The sequence below is a fragment of the Nesoenas mayeri genome (genome assembly GCF_963082525.1).
Source record: "Nesoenas mayeri genome assembly, chromosome: 1".
NCBI lineage: Eukaryota > Metazoa > Chordata > Aves > Columbiformes > Columbidae > Nesoenas > Nesoenas mayeri.
Genome location: NC_137541.1, coordinates 76,754,500 through 76,779,414, shown reverse-complemented (window position 1 = coordinate 76,779,414; position 24,915 = coordinate 76,754,500). Strand labels below are relative to the sequence as shown.

General features: G+C 38.5%; 1 protein-coding gene across 1 annotated transcript in view; it reads left to right on the top strand.

The window, feature by feature from the left end:
• ABCC9 (ATP binding cassette subfamily C member 9) overlaps window positions 1–24,915 on the top strand; it is a gene marked incomplete at both ends in the record, with an annotated part of 64,787 nt that overhangs the window by 7,806 nt on the left and 32,066 nt on the right. The window contains 11 exons of the mRNA XM_080364112.1: window positions 3,770–3,964; window positions 6,645–6,809; window positions 8,328–8,483; window positions 10,782–10,916; window positions 12,195–12,357; window positions 12,992–13,032; window positions 14,021–14,163; window positions 16,908–17,016; window positions 18,486–18,596; window positions 19,533–19,605; window positions 20,802–20,907. Coding sequence (XP_080220238.1) covers window positions 3,770–3,964; window positions 6,645–6,809; window positions 8,328–8,483; window positions 10,782–10,916; window positions 12,195–12,357; window positions 12,992–13,032; window positions 14,021–14,163; window positions 16,908–17,016; window positions 18,486–18,596; window positions 19,533–19,605; window positions 20,802–20,907 — 1,397 coding nt within the window. The remainder of the gene's footprint in view (window positions 1–3,769; window positions 3,965–6,644; window positions 6,810–8,327; window positions 8,484–10,781; window positions 10,917–12,194; window positions 12,358–12,991; window positions 13,033–14,020; window positions 14,164–16,907; window positions 17,017–18,485; window positions 18,597–19,532; window positions 19,606–20,801; window positions 20,908–24,915) is intronic.

Sequence of the window (24,915 nt, the reverse complement as noted above, 5' to 3'; positions counted from 1 at the left end):
TATTCACTACTTAAAATTCTTTAGTTGTAATTTTTTTCAAAGCATCAAGTCATTTAATTCTAATATCATTTTCTTCTGAATTTTATAGAATGTTAAAGCCTCTTATCAGTAATTTAATTACAATATTAAGTAATATAAAACAACACAACGCAAGGCTAAATAACTGGTCATGGACATTCTAATTAACTAATAGTCTGGTAGGCACTATTGCAAAAGGCATTCCAACCCTTATAGTAAGATGTAGGTAATTTGTTTTATAGTTAGTTTGTGTTTGGCAACATAGCATAACACAGCATATTGTAAGAAAAGAACATAGCATATGTTCATTCAAATTAGAAGATATTATAAAACTACAGTTAAAACAAGCTCTTTTGATAATTAAGCTTACTTAAATATGCTGTTTGAGATTTTACCTGAATGAATTATTGCCAAAAAAACACATTGAAATTGGCTTTCCTTGTCCCATTATTTCCCACCATCAGTAAATATGCTAGAAGACGGACATGCTATATTTTTTTGCTTTTCTGGAAAGTCTCCTATAGAATCAAGAATACTTAATCCTACAGTATTTTTATCATACCTTTATAAGACTCCTGGAGAAATTATAACTGTATATAGGAAAGTTGCTTCTGCAGAATTAGCAGAGATGCACACCATATATATAAAGTTAGACCAATGACCTTGAAATCATATATTATCTTTAATACACATTCACAGTTCTTATTATATTAATAAACATTTTAGCTGAAGATAAAGAACTCATTAATAAGATTAAGAAGATAAGGAAATCCTTAATGATATAATGAAACTCTCACAGGCAAATTTTAGGACCAATGTACTGTATGTGGGTAGTCCTTGCCACATAATTTCCCCCCTCAAAATTTGATCCTGTTTCTGTTGTTGCTTGGCTTTTTGTTTTGGTTTCTATAAAAGTCAAACCACATACTACTGCATCATACATCATATATCCCAAAATAGGTTTAGCACATTGATATTACATTTGGTTTACCCCATCAACACAAATCCCCTGTAATTTGCCCTAATGGTCGACAATTTTTTTCTTTTGGAATGGTGTAATAGAAAAAACAATTTTTTAAGCCAAGGACTGTTAGTGTCCTATACCTGCTATTCATGTGCCACTGTGGATTTCACCCATTATGTCAAAAAGAGGAGGAAAGAAAATTTGTTAGACATCACAGGGACAGAGCATTGCCCTTCAGGTCAGCCCTTCAGCTGACACTGTCAGCTCCAGCACTAAGGGAACAGTCAGATTTCCATACTGATTGAGGTTGACCTTACAGGTGGCTTAGTTTACCAGTTGGTGCCATCTCACTGCCATTAATTCAACCCTTCAGTGCCCAAGGTAGAGAACATTACAGTGATTTAAAGGGGGGGTGACAAAGACAAGGAAAACCCAAGCAAGTGCCACAGGTGACAGTAGCAGTCCAGCCAGGTTAATTAACAGAACAACAAATGATAATGACCATTCTAACAAAAATAATTCTTGCGAATTAAAACAAACACCGATATGCACAGCTGTGTAAACAGTTTAAATTCAAATTTGTGTTGCTGCAACTCTTTTCTGTCTGAAGTACAACTCCGTTTCTGTAGCTGGATCATTATTAACATTATGTCTTAAGATCCTTTTTCTCACCTTCCAAAAGTAAAGTATGTCCTTCCAGCCTCCTGTGACCATAAGGAGAAGTTCTTGACTTCAATTGGCATCCCAAGCCACAGTGACTTAAAGGGACTGAGAAAATGCAGAAAATAATCATTGTGGTCATAGCATTTTGCTCATGCAGAAAGGCCAGACAGAGCTTTTGATTTAACTCCTATAACATTGGCCAAACTTTCAATTTTGGATTTACTGAAACATGCTAGCAGTAGTCAGAGAGCTGTAATGAGTGGTGATTGACAGATCATCCTTCAGCACCTAAATACAGGATAGGCTTGGCAAATGCAACATACTATACTGCAAGCCCATAACACTGGGCCTCAAGAGCCATTGTGGACAAGATCTTAAGATTAGAAGAAAAATCCACTCTTCTTTCTTCCCATGAGATATTTCAACTAATTTAAGTCCTGATTAAAAAAGAAGAAACATCAGTGTTTAGCAATAGAGATTACTAGATAATTTAATTTAATGTAATTTAATTTAACTTAATTAGTATTTTTCCAGTGAAAACCAAATAGATTTCCAGTACTGATGACAATTATGTGAATTGTAGTAGTAGTAGTGAAAATGGCTATTGAAATAGTAAAATCTCATTAAAGAAATAAGGATTTGCCATTGCCATTTACCAAATTTACTGTTAAATGAATGCCCAGAATAGTATGTGCAATTTTTTCCAAAAGACGGCAGATGTGTTTTCTTAATAAGTTCGCTTAGCTCCTATCAAGCTGTTAAAGTGCAGACTGTTTATCTGAGGAGGATGACAGCAGCCCCTGTAGTGCACTCTGGCTCAAAATCCATTAGGCAACAAATTCAGAGCTTTTTCTCTGGGAAACTCATGTGAGGCCCTTGTGCTCTTTCCCTTGTCAGAAGAAGCATTTTCATTCTCACCACCTTCTGAAATGTTAGCTCTAATTTGTCCCCATGCTGCTTGTTTCTCTGCACTAGCCTTCTTGGCATTGGTTATGACCAGTCTGGTCTAATCTCTAGAAGCCCATAAGCAACTATCTGGCCCTCCGGTACACTTATACATTTTTGACATCATGCACATGTTCTGTTTCACTCTTGAAGTGGCATACAAGGAAAAATTGAGAAAAGAGGGCAAAAGACTCGAGGCAGCCAGGCAGTGTACAGGCATACTTGCTTTTCTTTCATTAATTTGCTGGGGCTGGGGGCTGCTATTACTGGGCTATATATGAAATGTCTCTGTGAACACTCAAGAGGGCTTGGCTTGGCTTGCAACTTGCAGGCATCTGTGCTACTTGAAAAATGACAGATGCTTTTTTCAAGTGCCAAAAGCTGCTTCCTGAAGTGCAAGGAAGCACTCTGCAGACCATGGGTCTGCTAAGTAAAATTCTTCCCTTTTTATATTGAAAGGGCCTCAGAAATATCAGAACTCCACCGAATAGATACAGAGATATCCACTGGTTGGTATTTTAGGGCAAGAGTTGTGATAATGCATAAATTCACAGAACTGAAGGCTAGAAAGGACTGTTGGTTGGTTTAATCTTACCTCTCAACATAGCCTGTTACTTTCACCTTTTTGAGCCCAGTGATTAGTGACTGGCTGAAGTGTATCTTCCTAGAAGGCATCCAAGAGATAGAAAAAAAATACAGATAAATTAAATTAAACTGTATTCTTGTAGATGTCTGTCCATGTTTTTTCCTTCAATCTCATTCTCACATCAGAAGCCTTCCCTGGATCAAGTGGTTTCACAGCTACTGTGAAAGTCAAGATAACCCATATGAGTGAGGGCTTGAAAGGTCAGACCTTTTCCTGAATGCACATGTGACAAGGAGCAATGGCTACATGCCAGTGCAATTAATCTGTGTTTGCATTCCCGTGTTCGCAGGTTCAGAAAAGTGTTAGGGTTTAGAGGTAAGGAACCACAGTTACGAAGAAGAGGCAGAATTTGAATTTGCTGTGAAGAATGGCTGGAACCTGTTGATATCTACAGCTTGTTTGCTACCTCGTCTTCTCCAAAACACCCTTCAGGAACCATTTGGGCATCCAGACAGGAGTGAAATGGAAGTTGCTGTGTAGAGCCAGGGGGAGTCTCGTCTTTCTGCACTGATACCTGTTTCTCTGTTTTCTAGAAAAAGGTAGCAGACCAGCCCAATCGGAGTCCCTCCATATGGTTAGCCATGTACAGTGCTTTTGGACGACCAATTCTTCTCAGCAGCACGTTCCGTTACTTGGCTGACTTGCTGGGTTTTGCTGGGCCCTTATGCATTTCTGGCATTGTCCAGGGCTTCCAGAATACAACCAATAATACAAATACGACAGAAAAGGTAACCTGACAACATGGATTGAAAGACTTTGTTGGTAGTAGTTCTGGTTTTATATCAGATATTTAATACATCTGGCTGCATGCTTTTTTGTGTCCGTGATCACCATTGTGTTATTTCTTTGTTTCTTTCAAGGAAACCGAGTGGTTTTTTTGTTAGAGACAGTTTAGTGGAAGTCTTTGGTGTAAATGCAATACAGTTAGTGCAGGCTTCCCCCAGTTGACCAGCTCTCTGCCTCTTGGTGGAGTCATCCCTGCAGTTCTGGGGAGAAGAAACAGCTTTTCTAATCCTCTTCAACTGTGCCTGCTGGTTTCAGGCAGGACACCTGCTGGTGGTGCCTCAGTGATGCATCCAGCAAGGATGGGTCTGCGAATTTTGCTTAATTTCTGTCCATCTGTCCATTTGTAGTTCATTGAGAAGTTTGAGCTCTCTGAATTCTGTTTTCCACTGGGAAGTAGTAGTCAATCCCTGTTTGTGACTAATTACACTGGCTGTTGCTGTGATTAAATGCATTGGTGCATGTAGGAAGGTGAAAAGCATTGGCATTCCTGATACTAGAGTTGCACAAAAGATGCTCGTTCAGACCTCATTTCAAGTTGCACTGAGATTGAACTGTCAGACACCATCACTAAGCACTGAGCAAGCCTCTGATACAGAATATTTTCTATCATAAGAAAAAAGCATTTTCTTATGTAACTAGTGAAAAGACACAGGTGAAATTACTTTACTAGCTGATAGCAGAGAAGAAGTGATGAAGAAATTTTCCTACTTCTTTTTTCTGATATGGAATCATCCCCATACACTTTAGGCAGTGAGTATCTTGTATTTGAATGAGCAGACGGGTATGTAATGGAATAACATTTTCCTCTCCAGATAACACATTTGACTGTCATCGCTATCCAAACATCATCTCCTTGGCTGCTTGCTCCTAACATTAATTTTCTTGACTGATGGTCTGAATTTGGCTTTAGCCTCTCATTCAGCCATTGCGTTGAAGAATGAGACTTTAATTGTGTAGCTTATCAAATAAATCTCTTTATCAGCCTTGAACCTCCACATGTTGGATTTGAGCCACAGTATTAAAAGGCAACATGTGTATTTTGTCTCAATTTTTTTTCATGTTGAACAAACAATATATTTTAGGTTGAAAATTATAATTTCTAGATTGTAAATTTAGGAATCTATACATTTTCCGATTCCTTTATCCTTTGTACTCTTCGGTGTAGTGGTTTTAGTTGTGGGATTTTTTTAAGTTTTAATTAACACTGGCTAAAGGGAAGGTTAAAATCATTGGAGAACTTGAAAAAACTCTGAGAGTCTGGCTTGTTGGCAGTCACTGTTTCTCTTGGATACATTTCAGAAAACATTTTCTTTTTAATTTATGAATTTTGATAAACTCTCTTTTGGTTGTTCTTGCTATTATGTGTTTCTCCTTTAAATTGTCTCTTTTCTCAATTAATGTGAATTCATTGAATTTTATGCTTGTTGCCCCTTAATTCCTGAGAACCCTATGTACATTGTTAAAGGTCTCTACAAATGTTATTTTATTATTGATATCCTGACTATGCGAACATGGGGAAGTCAGATGCACCGGAACGTTGAGAAAAGAGTTTTCAAATATATTTATCTAATCAATTATTCACTTAAGCAATCCTTGTTTCAAAGAGTATTGGGCTGGTTGAGCGACTGAGTCCTATTATTTCAATGGGATTTAGTTGTCTTAGAGAAACTGGACGTGTTAGGTGCTTAAAGACACCTGTGAAACCCTGTTAGGTGCTTAAAGACACCTCTTGGGTGTCAGCTGCCTGTGGCAGAGGGAGGGGTTTGTGGTGTGGAGAGGCTGTGCCACTGCAGGGAGATGTGCCTGGGTGGCTCGGAGCACCTCTCTCCTCCTGCCTTTCATCTCAGAATCAGTAGAACAGGTGGTTTGGTTTGGTTTGTTTATTCTTCCCTAAGAATTCCAGTACGTCCTGCTTCCAGCTGGCTCGGAAATACCAGAGGAACAGCCTTCCTTGTAGTATTTTGGTACATTTGTTTCCTTTTTCTGCCTGAAACAAGACCAGCACAGTGAACATAAAAGCTAGAAAATTAAAAAAAAAAAAAAGAAGTGATTTAAATAAGATCATTTCTTTTTCCCCATTGAGACATCTAAACTTCATTTTGTGGGAAACACTGGCAAATATATTCTTATTTTATTCAGAATTCACAGGTATCATAGACTATATTTCAGGAAGGAATTGTTTCCATAATATGAAAATTCAACATAAGTAACTAGTACCATCTAATGAAAAATATTTTCTTGCGACTTCTTTGTGGTGCAGGTAGAAAGAGAATTTTTTTTTCTACTGAGTAGCGTTTCTGTCCTACAAATCATCAGAATTTGGTGGAGCAACTAAAGATAAGGCAGACATGGTGATCTCATTGTCCCTTTCCAATTAAAACCAATTCATTATAGAACTGCTAAAAGTTAAGATCCTGTCTTTGGAACAGGAGCAGAGTATTTAATTTGTGTGCAAGTGATTTTGATACATTGGACAGCGAGAAATCTGTTTCCTATAACTTTCCCATAACATCATCAATAGTTTTTATTCTAATCAAATGACTGTATTTCCTTGTTTCCAGCGTCTCAAGAGGTACAACCCCTCATATGCCACTTCCATTGTTTTTTTCCCTTTCTTTTCAGGTAAAGGATCCATCAAATTCCTATCTTTCCTCAGAGGAATTTCTCAGGAATGTTTATGTTTTGGCAGTTCTTCTCTTCCTGGCCCTTATCTTGCAGAGGACATTCCTGCAGGCATCCTACTATGTAACTACAGAAACTGGCATCAACCTACGAGGTGCTTTGCTGGTGAGCAAAGATGTTCACATGATCTACCAAGAAATTCACTAATAATAGCTCCAGCTTTGTACTTTAATTTGTCTTGTTCTTTATCTGAAGACTCAGTTAACAATTGTTTAAGAGAAGGTATGTACGGTGTTTTTATGTAGAAAACTGGAAAAAGTAGTATCACTGACGTAACCAAACCAATGGCAGCAATTGCTTTTGCTAAAAACGAAACCCATCATACTAACATGTAGAAGTTGAACACTCACTCTGTATGTATAACAACATATCTTTGCAGATGGTGTTAGGTATATGAAAATAACCAGTGTTGTTTTGGCTCTGCATCTGCTTTGTTCATTCGCTGATGAGGTTACTTCTGCTGACTGTGAACAGAGTCATCTGCAGAGTATCTTTGGCCAAGCTATGTTTTACAGTAGTATTGTCCATGTATCTTTTGCACAGAGCCGTGTGGGATGGGACAGGAGTGATTCATTTCCAAAACCTTGTCTCTAAACCCAGCATCCATTAACTGTCTGTGAAAGTTGTGTTTATGGACTGGAGCCAGCAGCTCCAGCTCCGCACGTGGGTGGGCTGCAGCAGGGATCTTCACAGACCAACCTCCACAGGCACCCGCAGCACCCTGTGCAAAACAGAAGCTGGAACTGATGTCTTGCCAGGTGTAACTACCCACAGAAATACTGTCTCATTGTGGAAGCTCCTTTTTTTTTTCTTTTTGTGCACACTGTTTCAAACATTTTCTGCCTTCTACCAGGACAGATGGTACAGACTTGGTGAAGAAAGACTACCTGAGTATTTTCTTGTGATTTTGTGACTCGCTCTTGACAAAATGTGGACTCTTAGGCTAATATGAAGCTGATGTAATTTACCATGGTTCTGTAGGCATTTCTGATTAATTTTACAGGATCTACCTTTCTCATGGAAAACACAGGGCAAAGAGCACAAATTATTTTAAAATCTTCCTTGAAGCTGCAATGTTTGATATTCATTCGGAACTGGATTCACAATATTTATCTTTAAAATTCTGGTAGATAGAAGCCCTGATTAATTTTAAACCCTGTTAAGCTCCTGCAAATTTTATAGAAATAGATGACCAGGTAAAGGAGAGACACCCAAAGCAACACATACCAACCCCGATCAAAACTTCATAGCGTGAGTTTAACTATCTTATCAGAAACAAGGAGCTCTCTGACAGACAGTGTCAGAGAAAAACAGACTCGCCAAATGTTTATTAAAAAATGAGCTTTGCCCAGCCTCCTCAATTTTGATGTTTTGTTGTCGTTTTGTTCTATTTTAGGTCTGCATTAGGCAACAAAACTTTTAAGAGGAAATGGAGTTTTTTAAAGTCAGTTCCCTCTCTTGTGCTTTCTCTCTCTCTGTTTCCCTCTCTCTGTCTCATGTGAGAGACCGGGAGAGGGGCTGTCTTAGGTAAAGACTGATACAGCAGCTTGAAATCTCCTGCAGCTACTGTTGTGTTATAATTATAATCATTTTCATATCTTCCATTTTATTCCTTTCCTACAGGCAATGATATATAATAAGATCCTGAGGCTTTCTACATCCAACTTGTCCATGGGAGAGATGACGCTGGGACAAATCAATAACTTGGTTGCTATAGAAACAAATCAATTAATGTGGTTCTTGTTCCTGTGCCCCAATCTGTGGGCAATGCCTGTTCAGGTAGAGCATCGAAGTAAGGGCCTGATTTCAGAGATCCTCCAACCTGGTTGAAAAGAGTATATGTCTGTGACACTACTACAAAATCCAGAGAGGAACCTGAATTTCACACTTGTTTGCCAGGAAGACTAACAAGCAGAAACGTGGCTCATCATCTCCTCTGAGGGCAAATAACTAGAGAGGCTTTTTTTGAGCAGGATTTCAATGTCGTGAATGTTGTCTGTGACTTTGATCTGCCATCCTTACTCTGCTCATATTTCTCCCACTACTGACACAAGTCATTGCTTTTATTTGTGCCACATGGCAGCAGCACAGGCACCTGACCAGCACCAAGTATTGCATTTACAGTGTCCACTTGTAGCTGTGTTTTTGTGGCAGGAGCAAAAAACAATTGAATCCTGCTCAAAGTGACTGACAGCAGCACCAACAGTGCGCTGCGTGAAATGCTCAGAGGAGCTTTCATCTAAATAAGCTAGATACTGTAAGCATCTAGTTCTTACCAAGGCTGGGAAAGATCTGTAGGAAAATCTGTAGGAAGGAAAGATAAAAATTATTAACCTGAAAGAATTCTTCAAAAGTGCTAAATGACTTAATGTCCTAAGCCATACTGATTTTCCATGAAGTGTGGACTGCTGTAGCATGTTCAAATTTTAGCTTGTGGTGGGATTGACATGGTTCTTACCTATAGGTGACCCTGCCAGCATTAAACAAATTTAAAAGGGGATAGAAGCCACTCTTATACTAGATTTGTTTTGCTGAAATTTCTGGAACTCTATCAGATTATAATAGTCAGCAATATTACTACTACTAATAGAAAAAAAAATACAGGTTTTGTGTGTCTATTTTAGGGTTGGGTAGGATTTATGGAGAAAAAGACAAAAAGTTTGCATGATAACTGAAGTCAGTAATAATACAGAGGGTTTCATTTTTAGTCACTGTTTTATATTCAGGTTTATTTGGAAGTATTGCTGATAATACTTTTTTATTAAATTAACAGGTGGTCTGATTCCCGTTGCTAGTGCATTATTATATGTAGCCTAAGTCACCACTTGTTTGTCTCTTTAATAAAGTCTCTGTGTCAGCCACTGTAGAAATGTAATGACCTTCCTCACCACTACTGTAAAAAGATGGTTGTAGGAAGCTTCTGTTGATTTTACCTTCAGGCAGTCAGGACTTGAGATCCAAGGGATGTTCCAAAACCCATCAGTTGTTAAGACTGCCCCCTCCACGAGCAGTAGCAAATGCTGAATTTCTGTCTTTCCAGTGTGAAACAATGCAGCTATAGCCTGCTGAAGATTGCTGTGATTCTTAGAAAATGTACTGTGTATCCACCAATTATGGCCTGCTATCAAGAACAAAAATTCATTGCAGGATCAGGTCCCCACTAAGGGCTCCAGTTTACCCCAAGTAGTAATTGCTACCTGTAACTTGTATTATTCTACTAAGAAAATGGCATGTAGGTATGCTAATTTGCATTACAGAAGGCTGAAAAGCTAAATAATGCTTTGAAATTGTTGAACTCCACTGATTCTAATTTCTGGTACTGTATAATAAGAAGGCAGATTTAAAGGCAAAACTGACTCATTGAAGAGATAGCAAAAATAGAATGTAGGAATCTACTTCTGTATGCCCTGTTACTGCGGACATCTCTGTACCACAATGTACAGCTTTTTATAAAAACACTTATATAGTAGAGCTTGTATTAACACAGGAACCAGAATTGTGGTAGTCGCATCAGACCCATTCCCAAGTAAACCTGTGTGGGAAGTGTTCCCAAACTCTATGCAGGGCTAAGGTAGCATCTTGGTATTGTCCTACGGAACTACATGTCATTGATGCACACACAGGCTCGGGTTTGTGCTGCTCTCAGCACATCGGCATCATGCTTCAGTGCCTGTCTTAGTCGTGCCTCTGTCTGCAGCTGACAGAGGAGCGCTGTGGCAGAATGCGTGACAGTCCTAAGACCTTTGAATACTTCCAGAGTGATGTAAGGAGCTCTAGTGTAAATAAGACTTGAGGCCAGTGATGCTGTAAAATGCCTTGGGGCAAATACCATAATTTAGTGCTTCTTTAGCTCTTTGGAAACCTTCATCTAGAATTAGGACTACCAGGCAGTAATGCAAACTATGCAGTTAATGTCAAAAATAAAGGCTTCTTGGGTTCATTTCCCACACTTAGGGTACAGGCTCAGTTGATTCAGACGAACCATTTAACTGTTTTTTAGAAAAACGTTTTTTTTCTTGCTATCATTCTGGCACATTAAAATCTACTTTTTTTCCTATGTTGCCTTTTTCTTCATAGATAATAATGGGTGTGATCCTCCTCTATAATTTACTCGGCATGAGTGCCTTGGTTGGTGCTGCTGTCATTGTACTGTTAGCTCCTATACAGTACTTCATAGCTACGAAGTTGGCTGAGGCTCAGAAGAGCACTCTCGTAAGTAAATTATTTCAGTGACATTTGTGATCTAGAAATGGGAACAGGGAACCAGGGGTTCTGGCTTCTGTTCTTCTTGTTAGTAAACATTCATTGTGGAAGTTTGGGAAAACTACCCCTTAATTCTATTGTCCCTCCCTTTCTGTTTTTTCTGTGGTTAAGAATCCCTTACTTCCTAACATTTGTCAGACAAGAATTTGAAATTAGTATGTGGTCCTTGACCTGCCTTCTCTGCAGAGAGTATTTTTCACCCAGCTAGTACAGTTTCATCTTAAATCAGTTCCATGAAAGGGTGTTATTTCAACATTCAGATGTTGTATTTCATGGGATGTTAGCAAACAGTACAAATGACTGATAAATTAGAGGAGCACAGTATTAAAGAATGTGTATAAGCCCCCTCAAAATGGCTAGAAACTTTATGCTGTCACTCCAAGCTTTGGTATTCTCTAACCATCATCTGGCACTGCTTAATTAAAATATATTGTACGTTCTTCAGTGTATAGCTTATATTGCTGTCTAATTTAGTTCACCAATTAGAAATGTTTTCTGATACTTTGTCTAATTTTTAACTTTATTCTCATGGTCTTTGAACTTTTTAAATCAACCTTTGATATTTGAGCCATCAAATATTTAAAGATCCTTGTTATCTTAATATTCAGTGAGCAAGGTATACGTACATGGATCTAATGCTCAGCACACTTCAATCCCGTTGAGTTGTGCCAATTTATACTGACAGAGGATTTATTTTTGCAAAATTTCAGAAATAGTCTGAATTTTTATTTTTTCTGTTTTCTGAGTTCCTCTGATGCATGATATCTTTTGTATTATGATTTTAACAAAATTTAGGATTACTGTTTTCTGGTGAGAGGCAATTACCTACATATATCAATAAACATCTCACTTATTTTCATGACTAGTCTGTATGAATCATGGAAGGAATCTTCTATCAGCAATTACATCCATGTAGTCTTCTGTCTATTGTTACAGACATCACTGACCTATTAATCCAAAGGATTTGGATGTTTCGGTTTATTTTTCTTTTCAGAACAGGGTCATTTAATTTCCCCCCGTGATTGTAAGCATGTTAGTATCACGAGAGAACATGGAATTTTATATTGTTTTACTCAGTGTGACAACTAAGAACCTGTGCAAAATCACAAACAAACAAAATTATGAATTTCCAATGGATTTTACAACAGAAGTGAAGGGAAAAGAGCATTCTCATTAAAACTACAAACCATTATCAATTTCTTATCCTTGTTTTCTTTTGAAATGAAGGACTATTCTACTGAGAGATTAAAGAAAACCAATGAGATACTAAAAGGCATTAAGTTATTAAAGCTATATGCCTGGGAGCACATATTTTGTACTAGTGTGGAAGAAACAAGAATGAAGGAACTCACTAGTCTCAAAACCTTTGCTCTTCATACATCTCTTTCCAGTAAGTAACTGTTTTTAGTGCTCAGAAATGGATCTTGTTCTTCATGTCAGCATTCCTCCTAACTTCAACTAAAGTGAGATGCAGCTGTGCCTGTGACACTTTTGTGTGCGTGTGTGGAATGTGATTAACATAAAATGACATGACAAATATATAACACAGAAACTTGAAAATATAGAGCATGTCTTTTTGATTTTTTTCTGTAGCAAGTTTTCTGTCACCTTCATTATGACATCACGATTATGAGTTGCTTTACGGTTAGAAGGCTTCAGGTAATATTAGCAGCTCTGATTGTAGCAAGAGACAAATTAGTGTCTGAAATAAGTTGTATTTTCTGTAATGCAGAAGAGCTAGGAGGGTAATGTTTTAGTTGTGTTGCATAATAATTGTGCACATGAAACTTTTTATCCTAGTTCACTAAAATATACAGATGAGATAATTCCTTGGTTTATTTGTTTATAAGTTTAAGATCTTGCTCTGTCATGGAAGGAAATTCGTTCCTGCAGAGCATTTTTCCTTTGTGAGTTTTAATTACTTGAATTGGAAATAACTGGATTCTTCTAGTGCCATACAACTAATTGTAAAGCTGTTTTTTCTTATTTCATATACTCTGATGCCCGTTTTATTTCCCTTTCAGTTTTTATGAATGCAGCCATACCAATAGCAGCTGTTCTTGCAGTAAGATATGGGTTTTTTTGCTTTTCCTTATAAAAAAGGAGAGAAAAATAGGGCAGTGGGGCGGGGGGGAAGTTGGAAGAAAGGACACCATTGTTATTGTATGACATATTCCTCATAAAACCAGCAGATGAGTTAATGTGTCCCTGCTAACTGCAGGATAGCATGACACTGGAAGTGCCCATTCCCAGAGGTGGTATTTCACCAGATGTGGTTTGGATTGGTAAAAACAAACAAACAAAAAATTTTTACTATAAGAAATGGGTTGGACTAGGTTATCTCCAGAGGTCCCTTCCAACCCCAACCATTCTCTGATCCTGTGATAAAGAGGAAAATCACTGCAGCTTGAAAGAAGACCCATTTTGAGAAGCTCTCATTTTGAAAGGGCTTTGGTGGCTTTGCTTTTTTATTGTCTAGCAGCAAAAATCATTGCTGTTTCAAAGTGCAATATATGACACCATTTCAGTATTCAAGAAAGTGCAGTTTAAGGAGAAATAAATTTTGCTTGTCTTCCGGCTAGGTTTAAACCTCAGCCTAATGCACTAGAGGAACTATGACATGCCAGTCAGTAAAGAGTCTTCATAGACCAGATTCTGAGGGCATTACTCAGAGTATGCTCACAGTATGTACCCAAGTTGGGTAAATATGACCATAGTTCTGCATCTATGGAAAAGAAAATATTTATTAGATTCTTATTGAATTTTTCTCGGTTGTGTGCTTCGTCTAAACCCTGAAGTCTATTACAAAACTTTACAAAACTGAATCCCTTGATTTTACAATAAAAGAGTTTTTCATTCTTAAATGTGTAAATCTCTTGAAATCACTGGCAAGTTTTAAAAAGGTTTTTCATTTTAATAGAAGGTTACTGGGTTTCCCAATAAATTGAGGTATATAGTTATTGGCCTTAGTTAGGCAAAATATTTTGCTTGCTGTCCTTGCCCATCTTTTTCAAGAGTCCTTATCCTGACATGCTCTTTTCCTAATGTGACAGACCTTTGTGACTTATGCGTATACCAATGTCAAGCCACTGCAGCCTGCCCAGGCCTTTGCGTCACTGTCCTTGTTTCACATCCTGGTCACACCACTGTTCCTGCTCTCCACTGTGGTTCGTTTTGCAGTCAAGGCTATCATAAGGTAAGTCGCCTCCTAGTTTCTCTAATTCTTGAACACCTACATTCTGCAACACAACAGGGAACGTGCCGTAGGAAAAGTTTGTTTCTACCTGCTCACGTGGGAGAGGAGTAAGAGGTGGGACTCAGATGTTCACAAATGTGAGAAAAATCAGAGTAATCCTTTCTTTTTACTGCATGATACAGGGACAAAGAAACTTTCCACTCGTTTTATAATTTCACCAAGTTTGGCAGTCCAGATTCAGAGCTGGACTGTCCTTCCTTGAGTAGTGCTCCTCTTCTCACGGTGTGGCCACCCACCCTCATTCTCACCCAGTACTTTTCTGGGCTTTTGTCCACACAGAGGTAAATGAGAAACTGACCCGAAGCTGCCTAGCAAGACTGGCCCTGCTGATGCAAGGAAAAGCAACTGGCTTAACTCTACCACAAAGGGTGCATTGTGCTTTAAGTGAGAGTTTGGTATTGTCCTGCCTCTCATTGACTAGCACTAGCATGGGCTCTCTTAGGAAAGAGAGTGAATGGAGGAACATTGGACACTGAAGGAATAGTTTCTCAGGTGATACTGAGCCTGAAAAGACTTCTCTTGCAGAGGAAATGTTGTTGCCCTGAATGACACTAAAGACACAGGAGAGGAACCATGGCAAGACAGACATTTGGTAGTTTAGTTTTTGAGGGTTAAGCATATGCATGACAGGACAGCAAGGAAGTGGGCACAAAGTGAAAAAGATTAAAAAAAAAAAAGAAAGGAAAATGATCTCATAAAATGTGTTGCTTCATCAGAAACTTATATGTTCCAGGCATTTCTTTCTGCAAATAGCCTGACAAAACAAATTCCTTTGTGCTAGGCTATGGAGCACTTAATCTCAAGGGTGCTCATTGGTAGTAAGTCAAATTCCAGACTTTTGGCTGTTGCTTCAGTGGTCTGCATGGAAAGACGCATGGTCACGGAGCAGTTACGTACACATCCACACTGCCAGGATGTCCCAAGAGGCACAACCTGACACCTGGCTGGCAGTAAAGTGTTAGATGCCAAGCACTGGCAGGATATGAAGACCAAACTAACTTACCACCCAGAAATATAGTTTCTTCTTGCCAAGACTGAGGCACATTGGCAAGGTATTGCATTGCTGCTGCCATTGCCTCCTTTTGGTGGGTAAGAATAATAACAAAGAGCAGTCAAGGGGACTTGAGAAACCACATTGACTGAAAAAAATAATAATTAAATAGGGTTTGTTTTTATCAAAGCACCAGCAGGGCTAGATGATTTTCCCTAGGTTGAAAATTATTCCTGACTAGTGGAAAATCTCAAGTCTCCTTTATAAAGCATCCCAGCCTCTACATCTCTGCACTAAGTTTAGCATAGGCCTAATATCAAAATGGTATCTACATTTTCCTTAGCACTACTGGCCATCCTTCAGGACAGTATTTAAAGACCATATTTGCCAAAACAAACTCTACCCTTTGGCAGACTTATTTCCTAACATCTTTCTCCCATGAACATCATGTCCCCCAAGTAAAGAATTAAGAATGTGTTCTTGGCCACTCTATGGCTCTGTCATCAGTCAAATACATGTATATGAGTATGCACTCATTCGTGTTATGATTAAGTGCTTATACTTTGGTTAGAATCTCCATTTTAATGTAAGGAGTAGTTCTAGTACCATGAAAGCTTTTGAGAGTACCTGTCCTCATTCAAATGCAAAGTAATGGTTGATGTCTGCTTAGGCAGATGATCAGAACGAGACCTCTTATCTTCTACAAGATGATAAATTCCCACTTGATGCACTTGTGTAAGCCTGACATTCTGGTATGGGCATTAAACATGTACGTTTTCCTTTCAAAAGGGGAGATAGGAGCAAGTATACTGCTAGGAGGAAATAATGAAAATAATAGTGCTGTCTTGCTAATAGTATCTCTGTAGCTTGAACATTTATCGATAATTTCATACGAAATGGTCACATAAGCCTTGAAACAGGACTGCTTTCTCATTTGCAGATTAATATTCAAATCACTGATCTGAAGTCATATGTTCTTGTTTTCTCGGTCTCTGGCTCTATGCACCTTGATTTTATTTTTTGAAAAGATAGCTTCACCATGCCCTGTGGGTGCTTTTGTTCATTCCTTCCCCAGAACAATTAAGATGACAGCACTCTGAAAAGAAGTGAGGCAGAAAGCAGATCAGATCGTTCTGTGACAAAGAATGGATTGAACCCATGCACTGTATTTCTGAGGGGACAGTTTTAAGAAGCAAGCAAAGAGAGCTCTTGCTGTATTTCTCCAAGGCTGGCCATGGCTGTGCTGATTTGTGCAGTAGTCAGGCTTGTTTGCATGCAGTGTATGCAAAAGCTGGGTTCAGCAGGCACCGTTGACGTTTTCAGAGAGTGTAGGTGGGTGAATGACCAATTTATGCATACTGTCTGTACATAGGCAAGAGAAATGCACAGAAGAGATAAGCCTGCCTGGATGGAAACCATTCCCACATAGCTCTAGTGGCACTCACATTACTAGCTCTCCTCTTCATTCCCGGCTACCAATACAATATTTAATTATTTTAATCTGTTCTTCTTCCGTGTAAACATTTTTTCACTTGCCATCAGGGTGGTAGACCATCCAATAGGAAGCCAAAAGTATCCCATGAACTTCTTTTGGAACAGTTCTGATACATCCTGCTGGCTGGGCTGCACCAAAATGAAAATGTACTCATGGAAACCTGGGTTTATTTAACTCACTGTCCTGTTTCCTTTCAAGTGTACAGAAGCTGAATGAGTTTCTCCTGAGCGATGAAATTGGAGATGACAGCTGGAGAGGTGGGGATAGCTCTGTAGCTTATGAATCCTGTAAGAAGCACACAGGACTTGTAAGTTCTGTTTTATGACACTGAATTTCAAAACAGAGAGGCCATATAGCCCTATACAATACCAATGGACTACCTGATAGGGCTTGGGAGTTTTGGCTTCTAGCCTGACTCCAGCATTGCATTGACCAGTTTTGCCTCTTCCATGTGGGGATCTCCGTGTTTCTACAACATGAAGGATCCAGAAACACATTTAAAGATTGCTGAAGTGCCAGTAGGAATAAAAATCCCATAACACACCAGCACATTTACATAGGGCTCAAATTCAGCCTTCTTAGTTTCTATGGATTACTGAGGTGCATTTCCTGTGGTTATAGGGTTTGTGCTGCACTTCGCCGGTACAGCCCTTTGTATGTTGTGCATCTTTAGGTAGGACTGATTCCTGCTTTAGGAAATTCTGAATTGGAGGTAGGAAAAAAACCACCAAACCTTGTGAAATAGGAATTCATTCCAAAACTTGGTTTCGGAGTGCTAAACCTATAGTGAATTTGAATGAAACTTGAGGGGAAAAAACCCCAAGGATTGGAGTCTGTGATCTTAAACCAAAATGTTTCTATTATTCGATGATTCTATGATTTGGGAAAAGATATTTTTTCATTTTGTCATTTTGCTAAGGCTAGATTTTTCCACTGTTTCAAACTAATTTTATTATCTGAAATGTGACTGAAAACTTAAAGATGGCAAGAGAAAGAAAGGATTAGCACAAAATAAGTTTTATTTTGAGCTGAATTGAATTAGTTTGTGAACCTCCAACAACATTTTCCTTGTTTTTCTGGCTTAACAGGAAACAAAAATGAAATTGTTACAGCAATTTATTTTACCTCTCTTGTCTACCTTTTGCCCAGCCCTACAGAGAGAAACAAAGTCTAGACGATGGGGAGAGGGAAAAACAAAAGTAATAGCTGTAAAGGTTAAATCATTCATGGTAGACAGCCCAGTTCTAAGGAATCAATAAGATTACACAGATTCAGCTGAATACTGTGGCACTTAAGAAAACCACAGGTAGCTCTGAATGAGCTAGCTCCACAGTCACTGTAATGCACCAGTGAGGTACTTTGCACAAGCTAATTTGATATGCTTCTTCCTCCTGCAGCCATTCTACTTCCAAGAACCAAACTGGTAACTGCATGTCATTACGCTTTTGACACAGCTTTGTCTGGAGCTACCTCGGTAGGGCACACTTACCTCGTGGTTTGAGGAGGATGTTAGAGCAGAAATTTGGGATTTTCATACATGGGAAACCAAAATCAGAAAGATATTTCCTGTGCTTCAGTTAAGGGTCTTTAAAACTTTACAATACATGCATCTCAGTAGTACGTCTTTATTATCACACAGACTGAAAAGCACTGTTTTCTTCTTGTGACCTAGAATGGTGGGAGGAAAGGGAATGGATTGTTTGTTTTATAAGGGAACCAAATGGTGTCCTCTGTTGAGAATTCCAACTTTTCTCCTTTCTTCATCTCACCGTGTAGCACACCAAGGCCATCAACAGGCGGCAGCCCTTGAGGTATCAGCTTGAAAGCTATGAACAGCCGACAAGGAAGCAAACACGTCCTGTGGAGATAGATGATACCGCAATCAAGGTGGTTTGAAAACATCATCTCATTCTTTATGTGGAGCAGGTCCGCCTGCAACACTTCTAGATAGTGCCTAATGGCTGCTGTTCTTCCCAAGGCGAATTGTCCAATGCAAGAACAAGCCATTAAGTAAATTAGCACTTTAACTAAAAACGAAGTGAGAATTGGCTTCAGACCAGGTCTTTGTAGTGATTTCCTGTCTTCTCAGGAAACGAAGAGACACCATGAGTCTAAAGTAGCAAAACCTAGATAATCTGATGTGCAGAAATACAGATATTTTTAGACTTCCCTTTCATTAAATTTCTTTCACTCTTAGAACCAAAACTAAAACTGTTGAGTGTTGGGTGGTGTTTTTTTGACATTTATTATGACATATCATTTATTATGACATTATTTTAAATCATGTTGGCCAACTTTTCCCCACGTATGTGCTCTGTGCAAATAATGTTTCGTGGCCCTGTCAACTCCAAAGGAAGTAGGCACAAAAAGGCTGGGGTCCGCTGGGGAACATTTTTCTTATGTCTGCCATAAACCTTGTGAATATTTAATTTGTACTTTGAGAATCACAGTGTTGAGAAGGATTCATTCCTTGATCAGATATGCTGCTTAGATTATCACTTGTGACGTCTTGTGATAGTTGTTCTTAGTCTTTAATCTTATACATGACAGAGTGAAAGTATTTGGTTAACAGAGTTCAACTCAAGATCATCCCTTTATTGCATTTCATACAGTATATATATTTGTGTATATAACTTTCCTTATTCACAAACTTTTCTGTGTTTGGCAATCTTTACTAGCCTAACTTGCTTTTTTTTTCATATATAAGTATACCTCACCACATTTATTAATCGTGATTTAGTTTAGTAATATATTTTCAGTCCAAAGTAGACATTATGTTTTTTCCCCTCATGTGTTTATAGATCTGATGTAATTTTTTTGTAGGTGACCAATGGATACTTTTCATGGGGAAGTGGTTTAGCTACATTGTCCAACATAAACATCAGAATCCCAACAGGTAGGATAAATGCACACCTTAAACATGAAATATGTGATACCAAATTGCTACTAATTCAGTTTCTCGATGTGCTGAAAAGCACAAAACCACACATTTAGATTTCTATGAGAAAAAATGAAGGTGAATTTCTGAATTTCTTTCAATTAATGTCTCTTTGTCCAGCTGATCTCCTGTAACTTCTTACATCCTCAATGCCTTTTGTCTAGGAGTTTCACAGATTTACAAAACATTGACTTGTTTTGGAAGACTTACATAGCAAGCGCAAAAAGTAGCAACTTCTGATTATTATTATTATTGTAAAATTCCTACCAGTGTTGGTATTTCATGTTATTAAATAATCTTGCATTTTATTTCTGTATCCTACCAAGTGCTTAGTTTTAAAATACCTTATTACTTTGGGTGGACATATCTTAGATATCATGGTTATTAAGTAATTCCAAAGAACTATACATAATCCCCAAGTCTATATAATTTGTTTCACTGTAGCATTAGGTGTCCTGTACACGGATGAACACTTCTTTATCCTAGTCCAATGCGTCTTACAGCACCAACAAAAACTCTTTGCTCCAAAGAGTTTACAATCTAAGGCCATAGGTGTGCAAGGTGGCTAAGCCAGTCTAAGAGTTTACCTCCTTTAGAAGGAATGAGACCATTCACTCGCCAGCTAGTGAGAAGCTTACCTGGCAAATATGCTCACTACCACAGTTAGTGAGTTCAATTAGCTTATGGGAAGATCTGAGAAGCAACATTGCCACTACAGAGTAGGACTGATATAGGAAAGTGGAGGGGCAGGGGGGGAAGAAGGAGTGCAGAAAAGATTAATGGATTTTCTTTCAGTTGTTGTCACTTATTAGGTTGGCCCAAATATTCATGGAACCCCAGACTGAATAATCACTCCCCACTTTATAACATAAATTACTTTCATAAAGTAACATACTCCCACACAATGTATGATAACATCTGTCAAAGTAACAATCTCATTCCTTTGGAGACTGGTGTGTACCTGGACTGTCCATTAATATATATTTCTATAGATTAATACAAGCAATGCCACCGTTTTACCTAGTGGATGCTAACTAATTTAACCAACTACTACAAGTGCTCTAGAATTGGATCCAATTGGGCCTTGTGGACTTAAATGCAATTGTTTGTTTCTTTGTTTTTCTTTTTTGAAAATGTGCTCATTATTATCATAGGTCAGATGACAATGATTGTGGGTCAAGTTGGCTGTGGCAAGTCATCACTTCTCCTTGCCATATTGGGAGAGATGCAGACGCTGGAGGGAAAAGTTCACTGGAGCAAGTATGTTTCATATAGCTATTAACTGCTGCATTCATTTAAGAAGGAGGTAGTTGGGATTTGCTGCAAGAAATGTAGACTTCATGTCTCTGAACTGCATGTTAAATGATTATCATCACCCACATCCTCTCTGGAAGGCATCACCTGGAAACTTATGCAGGATTTTCATGGATTTTTATTCATGTTTTGTTCATGGTTCAGAGCAGAGTGTCTCAGGAAGGGAAAGAGACTAATCTGGTGATTAATATCTAATATATTGGCCCTAGCAAATGACCTGAACAGAAAGCACATACTATTCCTGTTATGCAATAGTCTTCTCTGGAGGGAGTCAGCTCTGGATTTATGGTACTTACTGTAACTGAGGTCAGCATCGTTATGCTGCTACTGTACACACCTGTGAAAGCATGACACGCTTGAGCTTCTTCAGTCCAGTGATATGTGTGGGATACCTGCATACAGAAAAGGCTTTCTCACCCAGTGATGCTGTTGCTAGCAGGTAAAAAAAAAAAGTGATAGGATAACACGTGAGCTTTTCTCTTTCCCTGGTATCTGCCCAAGCCACACCTATGGAAGTCCGTGTTCCTCTTCATAGTTACATCTTCAGAAAGCAGCCTGAGGACACCAAATAAGTAAAGAGTCAAGGCTTTGAAGAAGCTGTTGCTGAAGAGGAAACTGCCTGTGGGGTCAGGCCTTGGGATCCACACAAGTTTGGACCCAGTGAGTGCAAGACCAGGTGGGGCAGCGACCACTCTTCCAGCCCAGACATGGCAGAGGCTGTAGAAGGGCTGTAACCCCAAGCCTTGTTCTTTGATTTTAAAGATCAGTTCTGTTTCCTTAAACTACCAAGACAAACTCCTCTTTATTAGTTTTTTGATTAAAAAAGGGTGAATTTTGTGACAGAGACCAGTATTTTTTTGCCCCATCCCTTGACTAGTAACCTCCTTTGTCGTCTTCTTCTTACAGCAATGTTACAAGCTGGATATTTTTGCTTTTCCTGTTTTAGTATGTATGGCATTTTCTGTTCTCTAGCCATATTTCACTGTCTGCTATTCTAAACATATGATCTCACTGGAGTGGCAGGTACAGTTGGAGACAAGGCAAGACTTAACGTTAGTTTCATTAGATGCGAGTTTTAGCTTCGAAGGAAGAAGAATATGTGACCTACCGCAGTTAATTTCTTTGAGACATAGAATAAAGATTCTGACATCATAATCAGGCATTTTTTTTCTGAGTAGTTTAAGAAAATACAAGGACTGAGTAGAGTGTATCTTGAAATTATTCTCAGAATTGTTTTCAAATATATATTTGAGAAAGCCTCAAAATTGTCTTAAAGAAAGAAATAGGATCTTAGGAAGAATAGAGTAAATGAAAAATCTTAGAAAGATACTGAAGGAAGTTTATGAAAGACTATTTAGATTTCAAATTGTTCAAGAGAAATTAAGGTCATATTGTCAGTTGGTTAGCAGTCTGTAAATAACCAGCTAACTCAGACTTTAGCAAGCATCTCAGGCCTTACTGAGTGACTTTTTTTCATTGCAAACTATAATTTGGTACTGTGATATAACTGATGCAAGTACAGTTACATTTTGCTGATAATTTCAGACTACCTGGCAGACAGATGAATACAGAAGGATACTTCAGGTATTGAATTAAGTGGATCCTGTACTTTACAAAAGCATATTAAAGGTCCTATTTACTCTCTTAAATCCTTTTCCATGTGATTCCACATGCATGACTAACACAGCTACTGACACAGGGATGGAATACAGACTAGACAAATTCCTCAGCAAATTTGGATATAGCAACACAGTAATAGTGATGGTGGATAAGATTTCAGCCCCAGTTATACTGGGCTAATCCTGCAGTGCATCTTTGTGGAAGTTCATCACGGGGCTTGAACACCCTGTTGGTGTGTGCACATTTTCTACATATTGGCCTGTTTTCTGTGGAAAAGGGTTGTTGTGTACTAAGTGAAAATCACGGGAAACACAAGAACGATGAATAGAATCCTCCTATATGACCTGTTCTGCCCTCAAGCTATGGAAAGCTTCAAGAAAAATTAGGAAAAGCCAGTGCTCCCCACAGAAGAATTGCAAGTACAATTATTTATCAAAAGGTTGCAACCACAGTAGTGTTATCCACAGATGGATAAACAGTCATCCAGATAAATGTCAGTAGCCGAAGTCAGCACACCTACTAGTATTGCTGTGCTGTCAAGGCTGGTTGCAGAGACAGGAATAAATTCCTCCAAACTGCTGGCTAGAATTTGTGTGAATGCTCAGTCCTTGTCTTGCCTCAAAATTCTTGCCTATATTAGCAGAGGAAATTGTTCATTCTGCTGGTACAGTGATATGGTAGAGATTTTGTATCCCTTTATTGTCCTCCCTTTTCCTTTTGTAGGCTGAGGGAATCTGGGCCTGGGTAGAGATGTATTTTGAAACATCCAGAGTTAGCACAAAAGTTGTCCAAACTTCAACAAGGTCTCTTTGACTTCTCCTTGAAACCTTGATTTAGATTCAATTCCGTAGTATTTCAGCTTATATATTCAAAATCTTATAAAAATAGCTAATAAATCTAATTAGTTTAGTCTTTCCTACTATTTCATACTTGAATTTACCATGCCCCATTTGGGGGAATATGTATAGTACAGACTAAAAATCAGTATAAATAGCCACATTTCAATAAATTAATAAATTAGAGCAAAGATTACAAAACGCAGCAGATAAATAAAATGCTCTTTTTAGAATTCTCAGGAGCTTCAGTTTCAGCTCACTCTCATACCCTGCAATCACATCAATCTTTCAGATTCAGTAAGGTAATAAAGTACAAGACCAAATACTTCGTCCCCTTATTTGTGAAGGCCCCAGCTCAGCAAAGGCCTCGTGTGTTTATTCATGAGATGACTGATGGACATGGGTTCTCACAGAAATCTCACTCATAAACAAGTGTATTTATCAAGCCAAGCATGGAATCAAATTTCTAGTCAAGGAAGAAGAGTTTAAAAAAACCTGAGAACCTAGAATTAGTCCTTTCTCTTTCAGATAATCCACTTGATTGTGGATTAAATCTGTATGTATTAAATTGTATTGTGTATTAAATCTAGTATGGAATTGAAAGTGGTCTTGCAAGGCTTGTGCCCAGTTTTCATTAAATTGCACTTCAGAGGGCATTCCCAAACATATACATGAAAGCATTATTCCTTTCTCTGCCATTGCAATGCTCTGCTGATAAAAGTTTGGTGTTTTTAATAGAGGAAATCTAGGTTTTCTTCCTTTTTGTTTGTCTTGAGCTAATTTCCAATGTTTTTTTAATCTCTCATTAGACTCTATCTTTTGCTTTCTTGTAACTTTTTTCCATTATAGAGAAGACTGGAAGCTTCTGCTGAATAAAGGATCCGCTCTGCTGAAGCAATGTCTGTTTGGGGCCTCAATTTATGGTTCTCTGACCCTTCTGAGATAACCAACGTGGCTTATTCACCTCAGATGTAATATCTTCTCTGGTGATTGGCACACAAAGGAAACACACTGATTGTGTACTTTAGGAGGCATGAATTACCAGCACAGAAAGTAACATTTCTCAGTTCTGGCATTTTGGGAAGATGCTTAATATGTGAGTCTGGAATTATGAGGGCTCTGCTATTAGAGTTTTTATGCCCTTTGCCAGACTTGGATCCTCTGCTTATGAGTGCATCTGCAATTACTGGTATCCCAGCAGGCAAGCAGACATGTCTGTCTCAGCAGTAAAATGTTTCATCTGGAGGATTTGTAGGCCAGGGAGGGGAAGATTTGTTTGTTTGTTGTTGGGTTGTGTTTGTTTGTTTGTCAGGTCAGGCAAATACCACATTAATATCAGTTTTCTAGTCCCTTCTGATGCCTGTTTTCATTTACCTGGCATAAACTTACTGTTTCAGGTTTTGCACTTTGCAGTGATGTGTTGTCATGCCTGGACATAAGCACCATCACTGGTCCAGAACTGCTTTGGCTGCCATTCCACACCCTCAACAGTGTTAAT